General features: G+C 37.7%; 1 protein-coding gene across 1 annotated transcript in view; it reads left to right on the top strand.

Annotated features, from left to right (window-relative positions):
• Positions 1-26288, top strand: part of PTPRQ (protein tyrosine phosphatase, receptor type, Q) — a 131389-nt gene that overhangs the window by 27823 nt on the left and 77278 nt on the right. The window contains exons 15-26 of the mRNA XM_010293847.1: positions 1693-1821; positions 3957-4103; positions 5759-5931; positions 8339-8549; positions 10257-10409; positions 10530-10709; positions 11512-11619; positions 15020-15301; positions 17610-17792; positions 18487-18588; positions 21000-21120; positions 24889-25049. Coding sequence (XP_010292149.1) covers positions 1693-1821; positions 3957-4103; positions 5759-5931; positions 8339-8549; positions 10257-10409; positions 10530-10709; positions 11512-11619; positions 15020-15301; positions 17610-17792; positions 18487-18588; positions 21000-21120; positions 24889-25049 — 1950 coding nt within the window. The remainder of the gene's footprint in view (positions 1-1692; positions 1822-3956; positions 4104-5758; positions 5932-8338; positions 8550-10256; positions 10410-10529; positions 10710-11511; positions 11620-15019; positions 15302-17609; positions 17793-18486; positions 18589-20999; positions 21121-24888; positions 25050-26288) is intronic.

The raw sequence follows: 26288 nt of genomic DNA, 5'->3' as shown, positions 1-26288 counted from the left end.
ATCATGACTTAGGAGCATTTCTTTGCAATTATTGTAATCCAGTATCAAGCACCATCATCCAGTTTCTCTGTAATTACTGAAATCCACTTCTCTTCTCCAAATGTCTTGCTACTCACAAGAATCTCTTTGGTGTCACACTAGCCACGTCCTCCAAGATACCAGTTTCTTGTATGACCAAAACCTCACATTTCAGTCCTCCACTGGATGTCTGAGATGAGGCTTGAGGGAGAGGAATTGATAGAATATAGTTTGTGATAGCAGGTGGGAGGATGGGGAGCACGTTATTTCAAATATCACATTCCTGCTCACACGGGAGCATGACAAGGAGTTGTTTTTCAGGCCCATTTCACCATGCAAGTGAAGGTGATATATGTCCCTACTGTATAGCTCACTGATGTTCCATTTTAAAATGCTGAAAATTATTTCTGTCCCCTCCAACCAGAATTTTCAGAGCCATGCTGAAGCTCTCCTGTGTTCCTGACAAAGATTATATTTTCCTCACTTGGATTTTTGAAAGAGAGGCCACTTCTTTAAAGTATTTTAAAATGCTTCACTCTGAATATTTTTTTGAAAACTTAGCATGCAAATATTTCCTTTGCTGGGATGGCTGTCAAGGGGAGGATACTTCTACAAAGAGAAAAAGATTTAAACCTTGGGGGGGGGGGGGGGGGGTGGTGTACTTTTAAGATGATACTTCAGAATTATGTGCAATTGTAGCTGATGCAATTTGTGTAACTAAGAATGATTAAGTAGTCACTACTGACCAATCTATAGCATATCTTTTAGGAATTACAGGATTTAAAATTTCTTTAATTTGTGTATTAATTTTTACAAAAGACGATAGTACTTTTTAAGAATAGTATGTACTTAGCTAGCGTATTTGTTTATAGGATCAGTCTATATTTCCATATTGGCTTAAATCTCACACATGACATATTGAGCTGATTTTTGTAGAAAATTATACCAAGCAGTTTCTGTGAGTTTACATCTTTGAAAATCAGGTTTGTTTTTACTCTATATTGGATGTAAAAAATTCCACCTCCTTTAGTTGTCTTTGGATTCAGATTTTCATCTCAATAGTAATTTCTCATTAACTTACCAAGATAGCAAGGTATACTTTAGAAAGAACAGGGAGCGGATTCCATAATCGCTTGAGTATGGGTTTCATTTCATTTATGTGAATAATTTCATGAAAACAGAAAATTATTCAAGTATGCAATGTTTTTAGAAGCTTAATTGGTTCCAGGTTTACCTTTTTTGGATAGTAATATATATCATTAGTGCAGACAGAATTCTTCAATATGAAATATTGTCTATATGAAAAAAGAACCTGTTCAAGGAAGAAAAACATACTCAATATGAGCTCAGTATTGCTGAGCATCACAACTTATTTGAGCATCTTCTGTATGTAATCTATATCATGATGAAGTCCATGCTAAACTTAGTAGAATACCTGCCATCTTTGTCTTTTAAGGATTATTTGCATGCTACAGGGTCTTTTGATACCTGTTATGAGCATTACCTTAAAAAAGAAATGAAATAAAAATAAGTCATTATAATGAGATGTGCTTTTAATGTAGCTTCCCTTCAGAATATATAATGTTTATATTTCAAATTATTTGTCTGATATGTGGTTCTTGGAAATCCTCATATAAATTTTATGTTCAAAGACTTTTTCCAATATTGTTTAAGTTCCAGAAGACCCACCACAAAATTTGGCCAAAAACAACATTACAGCAAAGTCTTTCTCAGTGATGTGGGACCCACCAACCATAGTAACAGGAAAGTTTAGTTACAGAGTTGAGCTCTATGGACCATCTGGTAAGTTTGAATTGATGTTTTTATTTAATTGATGTTGCTATTTTTATTATAACTACAGGCCTGTCAGTCTGACCTTGGTGCTGGGGAAGGTTATGGAGCAGACTGTCTTGAGTGCCATCGCGTGGTATCTACAGGACAATCAAGTGGTCAGGCCCAGTCAGCATGGGTTTATGAAAGGCGGGTCATGCTTGACCAACCTGATCTCTTTCTATGACCAGGTGACCTGCCTAGTGGATGAGGGAAAGGCTCTGGGTGTTGTCTACCTAAACTTTAGTAAAGCCTTTGACATCACTGCCCACAGCATTCTCCTGGAGAAACTGGCTGCTCATGGCTTGCATGGGCATACTCTTTGCTGGGTAAAAAACTGGCTGGATGGCTGGGCCCAGAGAGTTGTGGTGAATGGAGTTAAATCCAGCTGGTGGCCGGTCACAAGCGGCGTTCCCCAGGGCTCAGTATTGGGGCCAGTTCTGGTTATTATCTTCATGAATGATCTGGACGAGGGGATCAAGTGCAACCTCAATAAGTTTGCAGACAACACCAAGTTGGGCAGGAGTGTTGATCTGCTGGAGGGCAGGAGGGCTCTACAGAGGGATCCGGATAGGCTGGATTGATGGGCTGATGCCAATTGTATGAGATGCAACAAGGCCAAGTGCCGAGTCCCGCACTTGGGTCACAACAAGCCCATGCAACCTACAGGCTTGTGGAGGAGCGGCTGGAGAGCTGTGTGGCAGAAAAGGACCTGGGGGTGTTGGTCAACAGCTGGCTGAACATGAGTCAGCAGTGTGCCCAGGTGGCCAAGAAGGCCAACAGCGTCCTGGCCTGTATCAGCAATAGTGTGGCCAGCAGGAGTAGGGAAGTGATTGTGCCCCTGTACTCGGCACTGGTGAGGCTGCACCTCAAATACTGTGTTCAGTTTTGGTCCCCTCACTACAAGAAGGACATTGAGGTGCTGGAGCTTGTCCAGAGAAGGGCAACGAAGCTGGTGAGGGGTCTGGAGCACAAGGCTTTTGAGGAGCAGCTGAGGGAACTGGGGTTGTTTAGCCTGGAGAAGAGGAGGCTGAGGGGAGACCTTATCGCTCTCTACAACTACCTGAAAGGGGGTTGTAGCGAGGTGGGTGTCGGTCTCTTCTCTCAAAGTAACTAGCGACAGAAGGAGAAGAAACGGCCTCAAGTTGCGCCAGGGGAGGTTTAGATTGGATATTAGGAAAAATTTCTTCACTGAAAGTGTTGTCAAGCATTGGAACAGGCTGCCCAGGGAAGTGGTTGAGTCACCATCCCTGGAGGTATTTAAAAGACATGTAGATGTGGTGCTTAGGGACATGGTTTAGTGGTGGACTTGGCAGTGGTAGGTTAATGGTTGGACTCCATGATCTTTAAGTTCTTTTCCAACCTAAATGATTCTATGATTCCTTTTTTAATTTTGTGATTACTTGCTTACACTTGATTTCCTAGTGTCCCTGCCAGTCAAGAATGAATATTTGAAAGCAGTGTTATGTATACTTTTCATTATTAGACTTTTTAGTAGTTTTTAAATCACTTCATGAGGAAGAATACACAATGAAATTCACATCAGGTATTCTTAATGGAGGAAATCAGCTTTCCTCACTCTTTTAGAGACATGACAGGCTAAGCTCACAGGTGAATTAGGGTGCTTATATATCCAAATCATTCTTTACCTTACCTTTACCTTTTTGTCTTTTTGTTGAAGATTTCTGGAGGATTTCCATCCCTGTATAGTATACAGTCAATTGTATAAGTCTCTTTATCTGTTTTTTGTATTTTTTTTTAACTCTGACACCTATGTTTCAAGAGTTCTATAACTGCTTGTAGTTAAGTAAGAAGTAAATGAGCTGTATACTAATGTTTTTTTATGGTACCACACAGGAAAAGCAATAGAAACCAATTTATAATTAAAAAATCCCCACCTCTTAAAACCCATGTCTTCTTGAGATGGTTTTTGGGGATGTTCTCAGACATTCAGTATTATTTCCAGTGAGATTGATGCCAAGCTAGCTCTTGCAGAAATAAATTTGGCTTTTCATTGTTCATCATCCTGGAAAGTAGCTATATGTAGTATAAGCAAATAATGGACTGTATTTATTTTTGAGCTAGAATCTCTTCATTTTTCATTCCAGGTCATATTCTGGATAACAGCACAAAAGATCATAAGTTTGTATTTAGTAACCTTGTGCCGTTTACAACATACAACATATATGTCAGTGCTGAGACAAGTGCTGGGGTGGGACCGAAGACTCACCTTACAGTTTTCACTCCTTCAGATGGTAAGTAAACATAAAGAAATGAAGTAAATGACCTGTATATGATAATTGGTGTCAGTTTTCCTTTCAAAGCCTTTTATGTACTTTGTAAAGGAAAGAATGAGTGTGCTGTAAGTCTTAAGAGATGGATAATAAGGTAATGAAAGAAATTAGCTGAAAAATTGTTATGTAGATTTATTTCTCTCTTTTTTTTCGAGCTCATACACTGTCGCTAAATTTACTTGCTATCAGAAGCCTTCAGTGACTGTGAAACAGTTTCTGCCTGAATTTTTAGGTACGGTAATTAAGTTGCAGGTCCCCCCCTTACCCGTTAGATGGCAGCAAGTGGAAGAGAAAGAACACTGCAGGATTCCCCCGCGATTGGTTTGTTCGGCCTCAATGTTTCTTATTAAACATCTTGTCTGACTAATTTTCACCAAATTGAAGGCCCCATACCAGTTTCGAATGGAGCCATCTTTACTAGGGACCAGAGCTCTGAGGCAGACCCAACATCAAGATCTTGTCCTGGGGCAATCAAGTGTTTAGTTCTGCCCCTGAGCCATCTACTCTGTCGTTCGGGAGTTTTGGCTCCCAATAGTCACTCACCAAATGAGTCCTTTGCTCTATAGAAATGCAGTTTTATCTTACACGTGTGTGAGATTGTGCAGGATTATTGGTCTACAGCTGAGAATAACCAGAAAAATTTGAGAATCAGTGTGTAATAAGCAGGCAGTTTCAAGATGGTTATTTTTGTGTATATGTCAAACAACACAAATTTAGAAAACCTCTCAATCAGCGATTGCTGCAATGCTTGCTGTCAAGGTGTAACAACAGGAGGAACACCTATGCTTATTTATCATATTTTTTCCAGAAGTATCCAAAGTATCTACTTCTGTTATCTCTTGGAGACAATTTGCAGAGATGGCCTGACTCAGTACGGCCATGCTCATCTGTCTAAACTCACCATCAGAAGCCAAAGGGGATTTTGCTGGTTTGGTTTTTTGTTTGTTTGAGTTTTGTTTTTTAGAGTGACATAGAATGTTTCATTTTAATGCCAAATCTACAAACCTTCATTATACAGGTACTTTCAAGTTTGTCTTTTTCTGTGGTATATTAGGAAAAAAACATGTTTCATAGCAAATCTGAATAGCATTCTATTGAACATAAACGATTCTGATCTTTTTGGCAGTCCTACGTAAAGTACAGTATCATTATTACTGTGTAGTTAAAGGAGAAATTGAAAAAAAACCTGTTATAAAAGTGAAATGAACAAGATCTATCATGGTTTTTTTTTTCAGCTTTTTGCTTCATTCTTGTATGGTTTTGATGAATTTAGAATTAAGCTTTCATTTTCAATATACTTGAGGTTTCATATAGTAAGCTAGCAAAGGTCTTCTTTCTTCCAGTGCACTGACTTCAGTAGAGCTGTCCTGATTTCAAATCTTAGGATTTGACCATATTTGTACGTGTCATATATGTCAAAAAACTGTGCATATTTTTAGAACTGTAACTTGTTTGCTAAAAAAACATGTGAAGTAACTTTCTACCTGCACAGGAGCAACTCAAAAGATAAGGATGTGAAATTTTATTAAATGCCTTTGTACTTTGCACGCAGAGCTGAAAAAGCTTGTAATAATCAGAGGTGTTTAACTAAATCAAGTTTCTTCTTCAATATTTAGTCCCAGGTGCTGTATCAGACTTATATGTAGCAGAAGTGGAAGCCACATTTATAAAAATTGTTTGGAGGAAGCCACGACAACCAAATGGAATCATTACCCAGTATAGGGTTAAAGTACATGTGCAGGAAACAGAGGTGACTCTGGAAAACAGTATTCTCAAAGGAAAAAATAAGGTGTTCATTTTTTTTTTAATATGGATTGCTTTGCTAGATTAAATTTGCTTCTCTGCCTTATCTGATACATACAGAATATGGAATTAGTGACCACACATGAATTGTCAATCCTTTTAAAAGCCACCTTCCTCACCCCACCCTCTTTCTCTGGCTGGCTTTTAAAGACATTCCAATAATGCTGTTTCCACAACATGAAAACAACAAATAATTGTGGGGGAATGATCCAAACTTTCTTAGTTACTGAAGGCAGGAAGCCATAGCCCACAGTCTTATCCTTTCTAGCCTTTGAGTTATTTGAAGCATAAAGTGACCTAACAGTAAGAATACAGATTTAGGTGCCAAGATCAATATATAGCTGCTCAGGCAAACTCATAGAACATGTGGGTATGAATCCTGTGGATAACTGAATTCAATATAAGTCTCAGAAGGCTCGTCAAGTGCTCTGCTTGCAAGGCAAACACCCCTAGACTTTCTGCCCCCATATGTGTCCTTGAATTTACATGTCTGATACTACGTGCTGAACTCCGTGCTATGGTTGTATACTAAGGATACCTGCACACACCTACCAGATCAAATCTTTAGAGAGACTTAAGCTGTCAGTCAGTCTAGCTTCTGGATTTTGGGTGATGATGCACTCTATATAGTTAGACGGGGCAGCTCTGAGCATGCAACACAGAACTGTAGACCCCTAGCAAATGTTCAGATCGGGATTGAGTGCTTTCTCAGGTAGGGCTTTGTGGTCTTAATTTTGAACATAGGAGCCCAAAGTTTGAATATTTCCTTTTTTAGACAATGATGTCTTTCTCGAGATCTAACACAGAATCTGATTTTTTGATGTAGAGCTCAATGAAGGAGTTTGCTTTCAAGTTAAATGATATATATTAAATAGAGCCCTGGAGCCAAACATTAAATAAGGAGTAAGGGGGGAAAAAAATGAGGATAAGGACCCATTCATTAAAACAAGCAGACATCCTTGGAAAATGAAAGTATATAGCTCTATAATTAAAGATTGTATCATAGTGCAGACACAGGCAAAATAAAAATTGTCTGCACAGACATGTTTTAATGATGGGATTTCCTAATTTTTGAGTTCTTAGTTTAGCATCACTGCTGCTTTATTATAGTGTATTGAATGTAATTTTCTAATTAAAAACCAAAACAAATCATAACAAACCTTACTTTATTTAGAACTTGATTGACCCAAGCTTACAGCATCTGCAGGATTTGACCTCTCAGATCCACAGCGCTAACAGTACTCAATAACTAGTAGCCATGAAAGGTTGTTATAAGTGGAAAAGCCTCAGAAGCAAAAAGTATTTCCACACGCGTTACTATTTTGGTGTTGGTGAAGATGAGGCGTATATAGCTTTTACCTGTTGGTACTTAGGTGAGATTGATGCTGTATCTCTGCCTGTGGTTAGTCCCCCGTAGTTACAGCAATAAAAAATCTGCTTTGCCCTCTCTCTGCCTCAGTCTGTACGGAGAGAGCTAATGTGTATTAGTTACATCACTGTAAAAGCATCTCTTTCTGGCAGTGAAATGTGCCATATGTGTGAGTGGGGAGTGTTCACAGATGACAGCAGAACAATTTAGAGACACTGGAGTCCTGGATTCAGTCCCAGATTCTGAAGGGGCATAATGATCTAGTGCTTACACACCATTTTGTACCTATGCTCTAGCCTCTCTCTCTTGTCTCTTCTGCTTTTGTTGTTCCTCTCTTGGTAGTTCTTGCTCCCCTTATATCTACTGCCATCCCTCCCCAACATCTGTCTTTTGCCCCTGCTGTCCTATGGACCTCTACATCCCTTACCTCGCTCTCACCCTCCCTTTACACATATATACTGCTTTATTTTCCCTTTTCCCTTTATTTCACTAGCTTCTGTTTTTTTCTCTCTCCCCTTAACCTCTTTCAGCAATCTAGTCAACCTTTGATTCCTTTTCTTTAGGGCCTAGTAGGGGCATCTGCAGCCCTCTTGTTTTCAGTGCCTGCAACCTTGTTTCAGAACATGCTTAGTACAAATGTAATTTCCCAAGCTCAAACATGTTTATTCAATATATCTCCAAGGATATAGCATTAAAGTTAAAGGCGTTGCTCTAAAATTGCCACTTTACTATAAACCCCATGTTTTAAGAAATATAAAAAAAAAAAGAATGTGGTGGTTTTTTAAAAAATAAAAATGAATAGAAGGTTGTAAGCTACTGGCAGATGAGCTTTTTAATGAGAAATACTGTATTTTGCAAAGTTAATCGTTGTAATGAAAGATAATGTTTGTATGGCAACATTTATATAGTGCGTGTTTATATATGTGCAGATATGCAAACACTTTTTATATATTAGATACAAATTTAATTAAATAATGTAGTGATGACACGGTTTGTGATTTATTTTTATATATCTAATTTTTAGTATTTGATTGATTCTTTGGAACCATACATGATAAATGAAAAAATCAAACCTTCTCCCACTTGGAATTCAGTGGAAACAGCCAATGAATTATATGAAGGTTCAGCTGAAATGTTTTCCAGTGTTCAGACAGCTTCCCCAGTAATATTTACAAGTGTATCTGGTGATAATTTGCCTGCTATAAATGGAGCTGCAGAATTACATACTGCTTTGGGTAAGATATTTTAAGCTATTTTTCTACCTGTTCCTTTTTTCTGAAGGACCCCCATCACTGTCCCAGAAATGATCTTTAGCACATGGTTCAAGCAAATTATGAATGGGTCATTTGCTGGAGTCAGATTTTTTTACTACCAAATAGCCTTCTGAAGCAAATGGGAATGCCACACAGGCAGGAACTAGCCCCTTGTCACCCAGCTGACCTTCTTCCTAGTGAAAGGAGCACCCAAAAGCCATCAGCCAAGCTGCATAGACAATCAGTTATTACAGTTGCCAAAGCAGGTGTGATTGTCAGGGATTAACATATCTCCAAGCCCTTCAGAGACCTTGATTTCTCTAAGCCTTTTGACTAATAGGTTTTCAAATGTCAGTGAAGGTAAATAGGTCAAAAAGTTACAACTTTGCTATATGGGTGACAAACAGGTGGACATGACCCCATGACATGGTGATGTCATTAGTGTGTACACTTGTTCTGTATTATCAATGGACCAGTGTTTCTTTACCAAGTATGGATATTTACAAATCATTAAGCAGGCTTCAGTTGACAGGTAGGGACTTAAAATACCACTCTAAATTTTTACAGTGAGTTTTAAACAGTAGGCAGAAAGTCAAGTTTTTATTTTCTGATTTTTTTTAAATTAAAGTCACAAAATTCCTCCATATACATCAGTATCTAAAGCCAGAATTTAATCCATTAGTTTAAACTACAGTGGTTCTTTTCTGTACTATATTAATCCTGAAGAATCTTCTTTATCATATAGAAAAAATGTACAGTGCTTTAAATGTGAATCTTCTTTTTAGACCCTCATTCAGCTCGAGGCATTGAGTTGCTAAAAAATGTCTTGTTGCTGAAAAATTTATTTCAGACAGCATCTGTTGTAATCTAGCATACTAATATTATTTTATAGTAGTTATTGTAGTAGTTAAAAGTGTTGACAGCCAAGTTTTCAACAGGGTCTGCTGATTTCTAGATTCCCCCATTTTAATGCTGGTCTTGCAAATCACTGAGCCTGATACTCAGATTTGTGAAGCACCCACACTTTTTCATCTGGCAGTGGTATAATGGCTGCTTTATAACAGATGATTTTGAGTGTTGGGTTGTGGCCGACTTCGAACTTTATTGCAGATGCACCAAAACCTCTTTGTGGGCATGTATGACTTCGTCATTCTGCTGACCACAACTTGTATGCTAAAAATACTGGTGTGAAGGGATCTGTGAGGGGAGCCATTTCAAATATAGTTACTATAGCACCATTGGGAGGGCAAGGAGGAATCTGTATTTCTCAGTTAAAAAAATTAAAAACAAAACTAAAAACTCCAACAACTTAGGAGCCATGGTTCTGAAGACACTGGAGAGACTAGGCCATCTACAAGTATGCCTTTTCCTAGTTCCTAGGAGATTTCTCTCAAGTTTTTTTGGAGATGGCTATCAGTATAAACCTCATGGTTTTAGTTTTTGCCTGTCCATTCTTTCACCTAGGCCAATCTATTTATTGTACACAGGAAAGTGGTCCTATAATAGCCTCTCCTCGATTGAGTTAAGAGGTGGAGTGTAAACTTTTCTTTATATTTTTGTAATTGCCATGAAAATTAATTCTTTTGCAATAAAATAGTTCCAGGTCACTGTGTCAAAATGAGTTTAGAATGCAAAAGAAAAAAAAAAGAGTTTATGAGTAAGCAACTATTTATCTGCATTTAATCACAGATAATCAGCATACCATTAACGTTTTGGCTGAAGAACTGTCATATGTTATAAAGGGCCTCGTACCTTTCACAGACTACACAATCAGTGTCTCTGCTTTCACTGCTGTTGGAGAAGGACCACCATCAGTTCTTATGGTCAGGACACATGAACAAGGTAGAATTTTGTAATTCTGGTGTTATCAAAGTTAACATACATGACTTCTTTCACTGAACATTTAATTTTTTTTTAAATAATTAATTTACTTACTGTTATATTTTTCTATTTTCATTTAAGTTCCAAGCTCAGTACAAAATATATCTTACAAGAATATTAGCTCCTCCTCTGTTTTGCTCTATTGGGATCCTCCAGCAAATCCCAATGGGAAAATCATTCATTATACTGTTTATGCGATGGAACTGGATACAAAAAGAGCATTCCACACAACAACTTCAAACAACAGCTTACTCATGACAGGTACAGTGTCATTTGAGTAAAAAAAAAAAAATAAAATTGCAAATACATTTTACAAAATTATTTTTTCCAACTCTGTGTAATGTAGCCATTTACAAGGTAAGTGGATCAAATCTCTCCCATCCACATACATCCACACACACAACACCACTGCATGTAAAACCAAGGTTGGGACACTACTCACAGACTTGTCTACTGTGGAGGGGTATGTAGGGAATGTGAGATGGGAGGAGAGGACTAGGTAAGATGAGTACTAATTCGTGAAATGTGCCAAGTAGAAATTTGTGAAATGGTTTTCTCCCAGGAATTTTTTCCTCAGCCTCTTCTTTCCACATAGGAAAATGTTCCTAAATTGTCAATTTTTTTTCAGACTTGAATTTTTTCACAGTATTTGACATTAATAATAATTTTCTTATTTAAAGGTGATAATTTTTGATAGTAATTGAAGAAAATGCATTCCTCATGGGGTTTCATTTATTTATTTATGCTAATCAGAGTAATGCCTATAGAATAAAAACACGTATTTGGATGTACTCATACATATCCTTTGTTTTGACAAATAAATTCTTAAAGCTATTTACAGGATTGAAGCTGGTTGACTTATTTAAAAATCTTTTGATTTGTCTGGGTGCTTATCTGGCTCTCCCCAAATAAATGGTGTTGTCACCTAAAAGACAGAATATGGATAACTGTGTATCAAAACCTCTTAGAACAATAACTATTTTTATAGTTTTATAAGTAGCTACAAGGGAAAAAATATGTTTAAGAAGTCAATGGTCAAGATTTTTTTACTTAATCTTTTTAGGTTTAAAAAAGTACACGAATTATAAAATGAGAGTCGCAGCCTCTACCACAATTGGAGAAAGTGCTTTGTCTGAAGAGAATGATGTTTTCGTGAGAACCCTTGAAGATGGTAAGTGTATTGTTTGCAATGATGGTTTGATTCCTGTGCTGAAGTTTGTGCTTCTTCAGAAGACGGGGCACGTACATAAGGAGGGGATGAAAGTATACAAACAAAATCAGTGTTTTTTGAAATTATTAGTCTTCTATCAGTCCATTTTTAGGTGAGCACTAGAAATAATGCTGAAAGCTGCAGCATGACCAGCAATCAACTAATTTCAGCTCTGATGGACAAATGGGAAGAAGGCTGCAGAGCTGGGGTCCCTTCATTGAAAACAGTGTGTCCCTAAACCCTATCTAAATCATAATCACTTATCTTTGGGACTCAAGCTTATCTTTTTTTTAATGTTATCATATGGAAATTAGGTTGGTTTTGAAGCATCTGAAAATGGCAGCTTTCTGCAATTCAGAGACTATATTGCTGTCTATAACCAGAGCTGCTGGTAAAGTGAGGTTTTTTTATACTGAATGATATTATATGCAATTGTTTTTGTACAGGTTTGGGGCTTTATTAATTTTAAGACTGATCAATGCTTTAACGTAGGGTATAAACTACCTTATGGAGATTTCTGGATCTTCCTTGCTTGCTTACGAGGCAGTTTCCACCCATGAATGCACAGGGGCAGTAGCTGGAGTTGCCATTGGCCTTTGCAAAAAGAACACAGGAGTTTGATTTACAGAGCAGAGTTATGAGTATTAAACCTTAATCTTTTCTCATTTATATCATGTTTATATTTTCACTGGTTTCAGGAAAGTTATTTCCAGTTTTTATCAAAGTAATAAAGAAGGTAATTGTCCAGTTGTCATTTATCTCTCACTGACAAATATGCTACAATATAGGAAGAATAATTAAGTGGGAATAAAAACAAGCAAAGGATTACAGGATGAAAAGTCATGGGGATTTACAAAGCTTAGATGATTGGAATAACCAATCAACCAAAACATCAAATTGAACAGTGAAACTTTAAGTGTTTGTAAATTTTTTTTTTAAAGGTTGCAGGTATCTATGCTGTTATTATTTTGCAGAGTCTTAGATTTTTGTCTTATATTTCTTAGATAACTTATGTTAGGATGAAAGATACTAGACTGTTGCATTTAAATGTTTTACCATGCCAGGGATGTGGCACATACAGGACAACCAGGTGGTCAGACCCAGTCAGCATGGGTTTATGAAATGCAGGTCTTGCTTGACCAACCTGATCTCCTTCTATGACCAGGTGACATGCCTAGTGGATGAGGGAAAGGCTCTGGGTGTTGTCTACCTAAACTTTAGTAAAGCCTTTGACATCACTGCCCACAGCGTTCTCCTGGAGAAACTGGCTGCTCATGGCTTGCATGGGCATACTCTTTGCTGGGTAGAAAACTGGCTGGATGGCTGGGCCCAGAGAGTTGTGGTGAATGGAGTTAAATCCAGCTGGTGGCCGGTCACAAGCGGCGTTCCCCAGGGCTTAGTATTGGGGCCAGTTCTGGTTAATATCTTCATGAACGATCTGGATGAGGGGATCGAGTGTAACCACAATGTTCACAGACAACACCAAGTTGAGTTGGAGTGTTGATCTTCTGCAGGAAGGCTCTACAGAGGGATCTGGATAGGCTGGATTGATGGGCTGATGCCAATTGTATGAGATGCAACAAGGCCAAGTGCCGAGTCCCGCACTTGGGTCACAACAAGCCCATGCAACGCTACAGGCTTGGGGAGGAACGGCTGGAGAGCTGTGTGGCGGAAAAGGACCTGGGGGTGTTGGTCAACAGCTGGCTGAACATGAGTCAGCAGTGTGCCCAGGTGGCCAAAAAGGCCCACAGCATCCTGGCCTGTATCAGCAATAGTGTGGCCAGCAGGAGTAGGGAAGTGATTGTGCCCCTGTACTCGGCACTGGTGAGGCCGCACCTTGAATACTGTGTTCAGTGTTGGGCCCCTCACTACAAGAAGGACGTTGATGTGTTGGAGCATGTCCAGAGGAGGGCAACAAAGCTGATGAGGGGTCTGGAGAGCAAGACTTATGAGGAGCAGCTGAGGGAACTGGGGTTGTTTAGTCTGGAGAAGAGGAGGCTGAGGGGAGGCCTTATACCTGAAAGGGGGTTGTGGTGAGGTGGGTGTCGGTCTCTCCTCCCAATTAACAAGTGATAGGACAACAGGAAACGGCCTCAAGTTGCGCCAGGGGAGGTTTAGATTGGATATTAGGAAAACTTTCTTCGCCAAAAGTGTTGTCAAGCATTGGAACAGGCTGCCCAGGGAAGTGGTTGGTCACCATCCCTGGAGGTATTTAAAAGATGTGTGGATGTGGTGCTTAGGGACATGGTTTAGTGGTGGGCTTGTCTGTGCTAGGTTAATGGACCTGATGGTCTTAATGTTCTTTTCCAACCTAAATGATTCAATTGAAAATTAAACTTCTTCACATGGGAGATATGGGTAGTCTTGTCACCCAGAGAATAGTGTTCTCTTACAGATACCACTTTTCATTCATGGGCTCAGAAATCCAGAAAGTAAGTGGTTTGAGAGACCTTTAGTACAAAAAACCCAAAAAGATAAATTCTGAAATATCTGGCTATAGGTATTTGTACACAAACTACATCACACAATCCTGGGTTCTTACTGCATTTTTTTTAAATTTTATAGACAGATTATTTCAGGGGTGAAGTGATGAAGCCTTCAGAGGAATCAAAGTTCACATTCAGAGCTGATTTTATTCATAATTGCAGCCCACTCACTCCTTCAACACTTCTGTGCATTAATAGCTTACTGGATTCCCATGAACTACCTTGCCAGTAGATTTAGCCAACGCACTATCCTGGAACTGGGCTTGCTTTGTGCGTGGCCTTCACACCAGTGCATGCAAGATTTACACTGGGATCTTCATGGCCATCAATTAGCAGCTGTATCAGTAAACTAAAGTGAATTTAGTTACAGTGCAGACAGTCCCTGTCTTGGTTCATTGGTTGGTTGAATGAAATAAGGTGGATGACTATTTAAGAAGAAAGCAGTAAGATGCATTCAGCTAAATTTAAAGAACTTGAATTTGAGGAAGACAGTGAAAGGATTTGAAGGATGAGTCTGCATGAGAGCAGTAGGCGGAAGAGATTTTTTTCTTCATAAATGCAGTTTTGGATAGATTTATAAGTGCATGAGAAAAGAAATTCCAGAAAAAATAGTGTCTGGGATGCAAAAAGTTGCTAAGTTTTATTAGTGAAAAAGAAGAAATACAGAAATTAACTGAGATGAAAAGTGGTAAGCTTTGAGAAGGAGAGTGAGTGAGTGAGTGTAGCCCTTTTGGTACAGTTAGCTATGCATACTGCTTCTGTAACCTTCAGGATATCTAAATATTAGGGTCCAATAGGTGTATGAGATCAGTCCTATATTCAATTAATTGAAAGTCTCAGAGGGTTTTTTCTTCTCTTTGATTTCTGTATTGCAGAACCAGACTCCCCACCCCAAAATGTAGAGTTAATAAATGTAACTGCGACAGAAATAAACCTGAGTTGGTTACCACCTGAGCAGCCTAATGGTCTTATAACTCACTATGAAGTTCTGTACAGTGATACCAATGATTTATTTATCAAAAATGCCTCATCTACAAGTATATCACTAGGTGAAATGAAGCCATATACTTTCTACAACATCTCTGTAAGGGCATTCACCAGACTTGGCCATGGGAATCAGTCATCTTTCCCACTTTTGGTGAGAACTTCTGAAACTGGTGAGTATAACAATATAAATTTTTTCCACAATCAGCTACTTTACAGTGACATTTGATGCCTGGGAGATCAGTTTAATTAATTTTAAAAGTATGTGTTTGCTTTACAAAGCAGGAAGTTTGAACCTTGTTTTCTCTTTTATATACAAAGCAAAACTGGTATGATGATCGTCCTTTTTCGGTGGCCTTTTACCATCTTCCCTAATTTACTACCTTAGACAACTGCTTACTTTATTTATACCTAGAGCTAGCCCTGGAGCTAAGCATGCTCTTTTTATCACATTTTTCTCAGTAATGAAAGCTATGCACAAACACATGCCCATCTCTCAGAAGGGCCAGGGAGATGCTCTGGCTTCTTGATTGTTAAGACACAGTGGAATCTCTATGAGCTCCTCCTCCTTATTTCTGAAATGAACTTTGATTTTTCCTGTGTGAGGTAGTTGTGGTCCAGGGGCTGCCTAACGAGTCAAGAACTTAAGGAACGGGGACACAAACACATAGTTTTTAGATCGCATGAAAAAGTAGTCATAATAGAAGCGCCAAACTAGCTCTGCTATGACATTGTTCTACGTTTGAGGATTTTTTTTTTTGGTCATATACTATAGGTATGTAGGCACCTGCCCAACTGATACAATGTCCTTAGAGATAACCTTTTTTATTGCTCTCTTTAATTTAGACATCCATGTTTTGTCTAAATTGTGTTTTAAGGCAGTTAGTTAGTTCTTTCTCAGTGCCTAACTCCCCACATGCTCAGAACAAAAATTTGAATTCCAGCTGCCTGTGATAGAGATGAGAAGCTGCAAAAACATCTTCTGAGATGAGAAGAATAAAAACAAGGCAGGATCTGGAGGATAGAGCATTTTGAGTGAAACACAACCTATTAATGGGCTGGTGTGTTTGAAGAGCTCTTGGGAGTTCTCTGTTACCATTCTACCATGAAATTAGGCAGAATTGTGGGCTGATTTCACTGCCTTTCATGGCATTTATTCCCCTTCTGGATATTGCTTAAGCAGAAATTTATACTTTTGAATGTGGAGTTTCATCAAATGTCAGTACATTTATAAGAATACTTAGGGCATCCTAAAGCATACCTATGCCTTACTCAACCTTGTGGGCAAATTGTGCTGTCATTATATGATTATGATTTTCTGGAATAAGATATATTAAGCTATCAGACCAATTTTGGATAATGGAAAACATACTTGTCTGTTTGGGGACAGACAGACACATGCACACAAAAACCAGTTGTCATAACACAGCAAGGGCCAGCTGCTCCATAAGGGCTGGGGACCCAAGAGCTGAGGGGGTCCCTGGGCCAGCAGGGCACAGGCCTCACTAGCCAGGACTTGTCCCACCAACCCCCAGTGAAGGCAGCAGGGCAGGTCTGGGGCTGTCAGCCAGGGGCAGCCTGGAATCCAGATTGACACACGCTCTGCGATGATGAGGCCCGTCCGAGGTTGAGCCAGGAAAGTGAGTTAGCAGGTTCAGCGACGCTAACCGAGTCAGGCACAACCCAGTGACAGCTGAGCAGGTCTGTAGTGAGGGGGCCAAGCTGACGTCAGGCTGCGGCATCAGGCTGGGGACTAGATCAGTGTGGGTCCATGGCCAAGCACAGCCATGGTAGCGATGCAGCAGGAGATGTGCTTTGTCCCTGTCTGAGCTACGAGAGCCCCAGCTGAAAGCAGGTCCCAGAGGCCAGTGGCCAACCCTGGCTACAGCCTCACGGCAGCGATGCCTGGGAGCGTGTCACCAGTGAGGAGGAGGCAGCCCTCAGCTACGCTCTTGCTAAGCTGGCCCTGAGCCCTGGCAGCCAAACCTGCAGAAGGGGGGCTGCTCTCAGAGCCCCTACAGCAATATGATAGGCTCCCCTTGCTTTTCCATACAAGTATTTATAAATTTTGTATAGATCACCCAGGGAAAGGGAAGAAAACGCAGGTTGCTTATACAGAGTGTAAATTATGGCAGTACAACATGGAAAATCTCCTAATAGCTGACTTGGAGGATTGCAGTGGTAGTTATGAGGTGTTAGAAGGGAAGTGTAGTGTCATGCTCCAGATTGTTTTTATCTGGCATGTTAAGGTGATTTCCATCAATTTTTTTTTTTTAAGATTACCCGTACCTTTTTATAGTGTGTGTCTGTGACATGTTTTTGATCTTCCAATTCAGCCTCTTTTAAAATTTATTTTGTACAAAAAATAAGATCAAAATCAAAATGTTTAAAATGTGTTTTGTTTAAACCAGTTTAAGAAAATGCTTAACAAATCAATGAAACTGACTGGAATCTTCTATGAGTCTAAATTTTGTCTTCTAGTTCCTGATTCTGCACCAGAAAACATAACCTATAGGAACATCTCATCCATGGAAATTGAATTATCATTTTTTCCACCATCCATTCCCAATGGAATCATACAGATCTACACAATATATCTCAAGAGGACTAATGGAACTGAGCAAAGAGTCATAAACACTACTTTTGTGACACTACGTATTACAGGCCAGTATATAATGATGTGGAACTTATGGCAACTGTAAATTGTCCTGAGAAGGGGTCAGCAGACTGATGCAGATCAATTAGTACATTGGTTGGACGTGATCCTGCTTGTCCTCACATAAAGTTACATGCTACCTGTCCTGAGAAGTAGCCTGTTGTGTCCTGCAGTAACGTGGTGGAATGTGCCATGATTGGTATAGTCCAACATATACCTCATTGTATTTTAGATGTTTAAAGTACAAGGAACCTCAATAGATTTCTTTGCATATCTATCATTGTAACAAAGTAAACACTGAAGTCACCTACCTATCTTTCTGTTCTTATTTTTCTGGATAAAAATAAATACTTCCCTTTTATTCACCTTTGCACCTTTTTCTGTGTTCTGTCATTATTACTGAGGCATAACACAGCAGCTAATGCTGGGAGCTCGGTACCTTAACCAGTAAATTTCAGAGTACAACCAAGGACAAACTGTAAAGCATTCTAGGAATATGAAGGATAAACTGGGCTTTGCCCCTTCTTTGGTTCATGAAGAATACTTTGTGTTCAAGTTTTCCTAATGCTTATTTCAGTCAAGACAAAGATCAGTGTAAACGGCGGGCCTGTTCAGGCACTTCAAAACTACTTATGGTCCATTAAAAAAAACTAATTTGTCCCACTGAATGGTTGGTTTACTGAATTCTTCTTCTTTATTTAGATTTAAAGAAATATACAGAATATACTGTAGAAGTGTCTGCTAGTACCACGATGGGGGAGGGCCTTCGTAGTGCACCTCTGCATATACTGACTGATGAAGATGGTAAGTCTGAACAGACATTGCAATGTATCATTGTCTGTCTGTAGTCTTAAATTAATCTTACGCTTCATGTCAGACGTGTAGATTTTATATACTTTTTTTGGAATTATATCTCTGTATTGATATCTGTATCTATCTACACACAAACATACACAACTACCTATCTATCTACCTACCAACCTACCTACCTGTTACTTGGTATATTTATCAGTACAAGCTATGTGAAATGTCACAATTGCTGTGCATGGACTTTGATCTTACCAATATCTTATGAATTTGAAGAATCTTAATTTACTAATATTATTTTAATCTAATAGTCCATATGGTAGAATTAAAAATTGTGTTTCGTTCTGCAGACATGTGAGAGCTGGAGGAAGGGAAAACCACCAAAAGGCAGCCTGGATGGTCCAGGGACATTTTTGGTTCTTCTGTTTGGAGATTTTTTTGATTCTTCTGAACATATGCATGTACAAATACACATATATAGATGGAAAATTATTAATATTATGAAAATGCTCAAAGTCCATCATCTGTAGTACTGGACTTCCAAATTGAACAGGGTAGTGTTCTGCACTGCAGACTGAAGGTAGAACACAGTCATTGCATCCCCTGCTAATTAGTAAAGTAGGTCACAAATCAGCAGAGGAACCCTAAAGTTATATTTGTACACAATTTAGTTGTAGGAAGTTATCACTGCTCCTCTCTATAGTGTCTGGAGGGGGAATCCTGAAAAAAATTCAAGGCAGAATCTTAACTTAGGGGCTGTGAATCACAGTTTGGAGGAACCTGTGGTTGTCCCTCTCCACTGCTTAGGGAGGAATTCTCTGGGAACCTAGATTAAAGGAGCATTGACACAAACATTCCACCAGCCACTCCCAAATTAAGTCTGTTTTCAGGTCTTTAGGGAGCACTGACTTGCCTAAGATCCACCTTTTGATGATAACAGAACTTTGCAAACCTCTAGGATGTTGATGGGTTTACATTCACACTGTCAGTAATAAGCCGTTGCTCAAAAGTAATGTTGCTGGAGCACACTGAGAACAGCTAATTTGGATAAATTAATCTTTTGCATAGAGTATTTTTATTTAGAGCAATGTAGATTCTATTCCTCAGCAAAAAATATCCTCTGAATAAGAACTGTAGAATGAACTAGACATGCCAAAAAGACATGACATTCACAGTATGACAGATCTTTTACTATATAGCCACTGAGGATAATATAACAAGTAAAACACTAAATACAGCTGTCACCATTTTTCGCTAGTAAATACAGACATTCACTGAATTCAGTGGTCCTTTTTTAATGAAAAATATTTTTTTCTTAAATGTACACAGTTCTAAAACCTTTACGCCAACTTTTGAGATAGTGAAAGGAAGAAAAACAACTGAAAAACAACAATATTTTTAATACACCACATGTTCTTTATACACAGGAACACAGTGTTCCAATGTTCAGACCAAATGTTTCATAGATTTGCTAATAGCTATGCTCATATTCTCAATTTTCATGCATGACTACAGCTATGACCTGAATTTTTAGTGCATGATGCTCTTTGGTTTAATTTGAGAAAAACAAAAGTCATTCTAATATTACTTCATAGTGATACATATATCCATGAATCAAGATGAAGAAAAATATTTACTTCTCAATAACATGCTAATACAGAGCAGTATGACTTATGCATACATGGGTCAATTTTTCCTCAGCAGTATTTACATGAACTTCAGAATTAAATAAAACATATTCTAACGTTTTAATTGACTTACGTTGCTTCTCTACACAGTTGTGATATGTTGTCATGTAGAGTGCATTTTAAAATGAATTTTAAAGGTTTCAGTCAATACCTATCTTTATATTGCCCTTGTGACATGTTAAATGTATGAATGTGGTCCTTATTTGATGGAGTGAATAGATTTTACCGCTGCCTAGTATCCCACATTTTTATAATCCCTCAATGCCATGCTTATCCATTTTTCCACCTTTTGTTGCTTTGTATAATTCTTCACAGCACCTCTTTTTCCTCAGGGGAACTATTTTGCTATATTTTACTTGTGTTCATATCTATAAAGCTCTTGCTTTTATTAGAAGGGGAAAAAAAAATTACAGCAATGTACTCGGACAATAGGTGAATCACTGTGACCTACCCGTTGCTCTGTTTTCTCATGAAGTACTTTTTCCATTGAATCACAGAAACAGATGTTCTAACACCACCATGCAAAATCTTCTTTTATCATCTGTCAGAAAAAGGAAAAGAAGCTGCGCCTTAAAATTAGTCGATGGATACTGTACCGGTGTAGTACAAAGTTCACTTTCCATCACAAATAATTAAAAACCTATTTAAGGATGCTGTGTATCCCATCGATTTTAGCTGTTTAACAAGATGTTGTGTCCTGTTCTCTCATTTATTTTATAGCTCCAAGTTCTCCTCCAGAATCCCTCTCTGTAAAACAGTTGTCGGGTGTCACTGTGAAGTTGTCATGGAAACCTCCGCTGGAGCCAAATGGAATTATCCTCTATTACACAGTTTACGTCTGGTAAGATTTTCTGGAAGTAGTTCTGAGGATAAATATTAATCTGTAACCTATCAGGAATGTTAGGTTTTTCTTACACAATCTGTTGATTACACGTTTTTGGAGAATGAATATTCATCCAGCACTTAAAATACTAGCCTTTTGCATATACAAATCCAGATATAATGTAGTAGCTGAAAACTGGGGTATTAAATATTTTGTAAGAATTTTCAACATTTTTCTAAAGGTTGTGTTATGGTAAATGAATTCAAATTTAAATTAGAGCATGGTGGCTATTTTCATTATATTCTGATTAGGCCTATTGTAAGACAAGGCACAAGCCTATGCTAACTTGTCAAGGAGCTTTGAAATAGGCTTAAAATAGAGAAATATTGCTTCCTTTTATAGAAAGTGTGTAAGAGCAATGTTAAGAATCTTTGTGTGTGCTGTCAGCTATGTCTACTCTTATATTTTGTATTTGTTGTATTTATAGCAAATGAGTATTTTTTAACAGATATTTGTCATTTACTGTGTGTTTTTTTCGTATCTGTTCTTTTTCCCTAGTGGTTTTTTTTTTTTTTTTCCTGTTATCCCTCCTGGGATCGTTTTTCACTTTTGAAAAGGAGTTTTGTCACTTTAAAACTTGCAGCTTCTGTCCTATTCTCTGCATAACATTGTTTGTTCTAGTGATGTGACATCTCTTCAACAATCTGTGTATAACTTCTACTGGGAGTGAAAAGATTGTATAATTGATCACGTTTAATACAGAGCATTTGTGCTGTACCATTTTATTGTCACTACTAAAGTCCAGAAAGCAAATGCTAACGTGCACTTTATGAGTTGTGAACCTGATGTGCAAATCAGCAGTCATCATAAACACACTACTATTGGGCTTACATTTATTATTTTAATGTTACTTGACAGTTTTGGGGTAGGGTTTGGCCTCAGTTCCTACTGATTTTTTTTTTAATTATAGCTTCTAGTTAAGCTGGTGAAAAAGTGAACAGGAATGAACTCTTCTTTCCAGAAATATTAAATTTGGCTTATCTTGTTACTTGTACTGTATTAGCAAAGTCTGGTGCTTTTTAACCACAAAAAACATTAAATTAAAGACTATCTTCTAACTAGGAAGGAGTTACTTCACGATAAGGATTATGGTTTGATACAGATTATGTTCAAAGGCTTGAGGTTATACAACTTTTCATCCTTATATTGCCTTAAAGTTTACTGCTTTTGTTACTGTGACAAAGGAGGTAAGAATTATTTTTTTAAAAACTGTTAATTGATCCATCTTTCCAAAAATTTCAATTAAGCAACCACATGATTTTTTGCAGTGAGCCTTGTCCTTTTTCCTGCCATATCCTCCTTGCTCTGTCTTATCTGTCCTTTCTGTGTGGTATCTAAAATTAGAGAGGCATTAGGTATCATCTTGAGGCAAGGACATTGGAGAAAAACTCCTGTTGCCTTCAAAGGAGCCACAATTTCACTCCTCCTTTGGAGAGGTTTTTTTTGGGGTGGTGGGGAAGGAAAGGAATTTTAAGTATTTAACAGAGTTGTCTATACAATTTAATAAAATGCGTTGCAGGGTGAGATTAGACAAGGCAAACTGCCATGCCATAGTGCCTGCTTTTGGGAGGCATTAAATATATTTTGGGGGAGACTGTTAATCCCAGAGCTCCTCAATAAAGCAGAACGAGGAAGGTTAGTACAGATGTTAAATAAATGTGAAGGTTAGTACAGATGTTAAATAAATGTTCCTTCTCTTAAATATATTGCAACAGTTATAGAGAATTTGGTAACCTTTCTTTAATGGATTGGGAACAAGAATCCATAACTAGAAAGGGTAATATCTGTAATGTTTTCATTGCTATTATCTTTCATGGAATTTGTCACAGGACGTGGTTGTTTTGGGTGCTAGCAGGTAGCAAAGCAACATTCTGCAGGCCTTTAGTCCATAAACTCGTACTCCCCAAGTCTGCAAAAGGCATTTTAACAAAACTTGCATATAGCTATTGTCTTTTGGCATTATCCTATTCGGCAAATATTTTCTGAGATAATTACTGACTAGATCTACTTTGAGGTACATATTTTTAAGAAAATATGGTACCTGTATTTGTCAAGCAAAAGTATGCAATTTCTTAGAACCTCTTCTGTCTGGCTTTCTGAAAGATCTCATTTAAAACTTAATATTATTGTTCTGCATTAAAATTCCTTGGCTTAGCTTAATCTGCTAGGTACTTTCTTTCTCACTCTCTGTGAAGACTATACTCACTTTGATCAGTGTTTTCTTATTATTTTGACTGCAATCTCTGTTTTTTCTAAACAGAAAATCAACTTTTCCTGAAACACGCCAAGCTTTGTTCTTCTTCCTTACTGTGTCTGATTGTAGAAATGGGGTTTTGTTGGCAAATAAGATGTTATAAGAATGCAATTAATCAGAGTAGAAATGCTTAGAGCACTAAGCTCTGGGTTTTCTTCTTAAATTATAACCAGCTCCATTTTTCCATACTAAGAATATATTGGGCAAAGGTCCAAGAAAAGATGTCTTTTCTTTGTATAGAATTTGATAAATGCAGCTGCAACCTTTTGTATCTCTACTGACTATTAAAGTGTCATGTTTAGGAAGAATGTAAGTGTTGTTAACTCTTTCTGTTACCAAGAGCGTTTCCCATGCCGAGAGACATTCCACTCAAAATCTGAAAGGGATAGAGAAAATTTACTCATTCCAATTGTTTGTTAATGTAACTTTATTTCAGGAGTATCAGATGGTGATCTTTCCTAATGGGACGTTCATTTATGTAGCAAAGGATGAAAATCAGCCCATCTAATAATTTTGAATCAGCCTTTTCTTTTTTTTTTTTTTTTTTTTTTTTTTTTTTTTTTAATTAGAAGTAATTCTCTTGTTTGTGAAGAGCTTGACAGTGACTCCTGGAGCAAGATATTTGGTTTTACTTAGCAAATTATCATCCCTGTATGAAATCCTATTAAAGACACAGGGCACCCACTCATACAGAAATCTTTGCAGGAATGGAGCGCTAGCTAGCTTTTTTTTGTGCTATTTTTTTCATAAAAGATTAAGTTAATTTAATGAGGAATAGCAGACTTTTTGAATTCAAGTTAGCTACTTCTGTATCTTATTTTACTTTCTGATAATCATTTCATACCTATGCTAATACCAGTGTTTTATTAATGTTACATCTTACAGTCTTTCTAGGCGGGTTTTGACCTGACTAGAGTTCCTTTCTGATCCCCTGCTACATTCCACCAGAATTAACTCAGCACCAGCTAATTCCTGTTCCATATCATCTTCTATTATTCCATTTATAACTTCAGCCTTCTGACCAATTTCACAGAGTCACAGTAGGGCATGGTCCCTGCTATAATCTTTTTATATTTCGCTATTCCTGTCCAGGGAGACAGTTTAGCTATGCCCTACTGTGTCCTTCCCAAGGGTACCACATAACCATTTGGTAGCATTTACTAGATGGACATGTTCCTTCTTGATATTCCATATAATCATTGTCTTTGCTGATGTAATTTACAAATATATTTCTGTGGGGTTTTTGTGTTTGTTTTTTTTTTAAAGCAAAATTAGGAGCCCTATTGTGATGCAACAGTACAAAAGTGAGCTTTTCAACGTAAAAGACAAAAATTATCCCAGTCTTTTTTTTGAAGCCTAAAATATTTGTATTTACCACAATGTTGCATTTTTCAATTTTATATCATATGCCACAGTTGTATACATACAGAAATGGTGGGTATATATAATTAATAAAATACTTTTTTCTTTAGGAATAAAATGTCAAAAAGGAGTGTTAATGTAACAGAAACATCATTGCAGTTCACAGACTTGGAAAATAATTATGAGTATAGTGTTTACTTAACAGCAAGTACAAGATTTGGAGATGGCAACATAAAAAGTGATACTATAACATTCAGAACTTCTGAAGGAGGTAAGCTTATATATAGTAAGAATCTTTAATTTGATTCAGCCTTAAATTTCTGTCAACCTTATTTAAGTTAATAAAGCTACTGAAGTAGAAGTGGCATTTGACTGGTTAAGAAGAGTCATGCTACCTGTCTCTGTGTGTCTGTCCCAATCTCGTTGTGTGTACACGTACCTATGGCTCTCTAAAATTATGATGTGTATTTCTGTTTAATTACTGAGCAAAACTTTGCAGTTCCCTTCAAGATGGGTAAGATTAAAATAATTTAATTTTAAAAGTTGAAATAAATAAAATTAATTTTATAATGTATCTTCATAGTTCTTTGCTTTATCTTGCTGTGACACAACTTCTGATAGGGAAAATACTCTTTAGAGTCTCACAAGTCTGAAATGGTTTTAATTTGAAAATGAAATCTGTAAGCATACGTTGATTTGTTTATTATATTGTAATGATTTTTATACTTGTAACGTGGTGGATGACTTTTATAAATGATCACACTAGGTACTGTGCTTTTAAAGTTATTTAGTTTAATTATTGTTTCTGGTTTTCCCGTCAATTGCATTGCTACAATCTGTTCCAAAATGGATAGTATGCAGACATATTTTAGAATCATCCTGCATAGATAAACTGATTTCCCAACACACAATCACTGGGATGATTAGCGTCTATCCAAGCCATCCCTCAAAAGACTGTCTAAACCATCAGGTTGTACGTATTCCCAGTCCTTGCTATTGAAGCTGTTATGGAAACATGAACTGACTTTTTAGGGCAGGGTTTTTAGGAACTGATCCTTGAGTTGCCTCTTCAATTAATATTTTAGTATTTTCTATGAACTAGAACAGCACAAAGCAAGAGAGGTAGGATAACTTCCAATGTTCAGTACTCTACTGCTTGTTGTGTAGAGCACTTTCTTGGATGGTGAGAAATGTGGATTTAAATTATGTTAAGCAGACTTACGGAACTGAATTTGAGTTCCTATATCACATCACTGTGCTACTGAGAAGGACTATATGCTGCTATTCTTTACAGGATAGGAGGAGAGGCTAATTGAAGAAGACTTACAGAGTCCTTTCTGCACATTTAATAGGCTGAGGAAAGAGGAAAGAACAGAAATGATCATACTGTCCAAGCTCAAGTATCTGGTTTACCTACATGAGCTGAGAGTCTAAATTCTGTTTATAATCAGCAAAGTGAGAGCAAGGCTTTTAATTTCGGTCTTCTGAAACAAATCTTTTTTTTCCCTGT

This window comes from Phaethon lepturus, unplaced genomic scaffold (genome assembly GCF_000687285.1).
Source record: "Phaethon lepturus isolate BGI_N335 unplaced genomic scaffold, ASM68728v1 scaffold2629, whole genome shotgun sequence".
Taxonomy (NCBI): domain Eukaryota; kingdom Metazoa; phylum Chordata; class Aves; order Phaethontiformes; family Phaethontidae; genus Phaethon; species Phaethon lepturus.
Note: the sequence above shows the minus strand (reverse complement) of the source record. Positions and strands in the feature narration are given on the sequence as shown.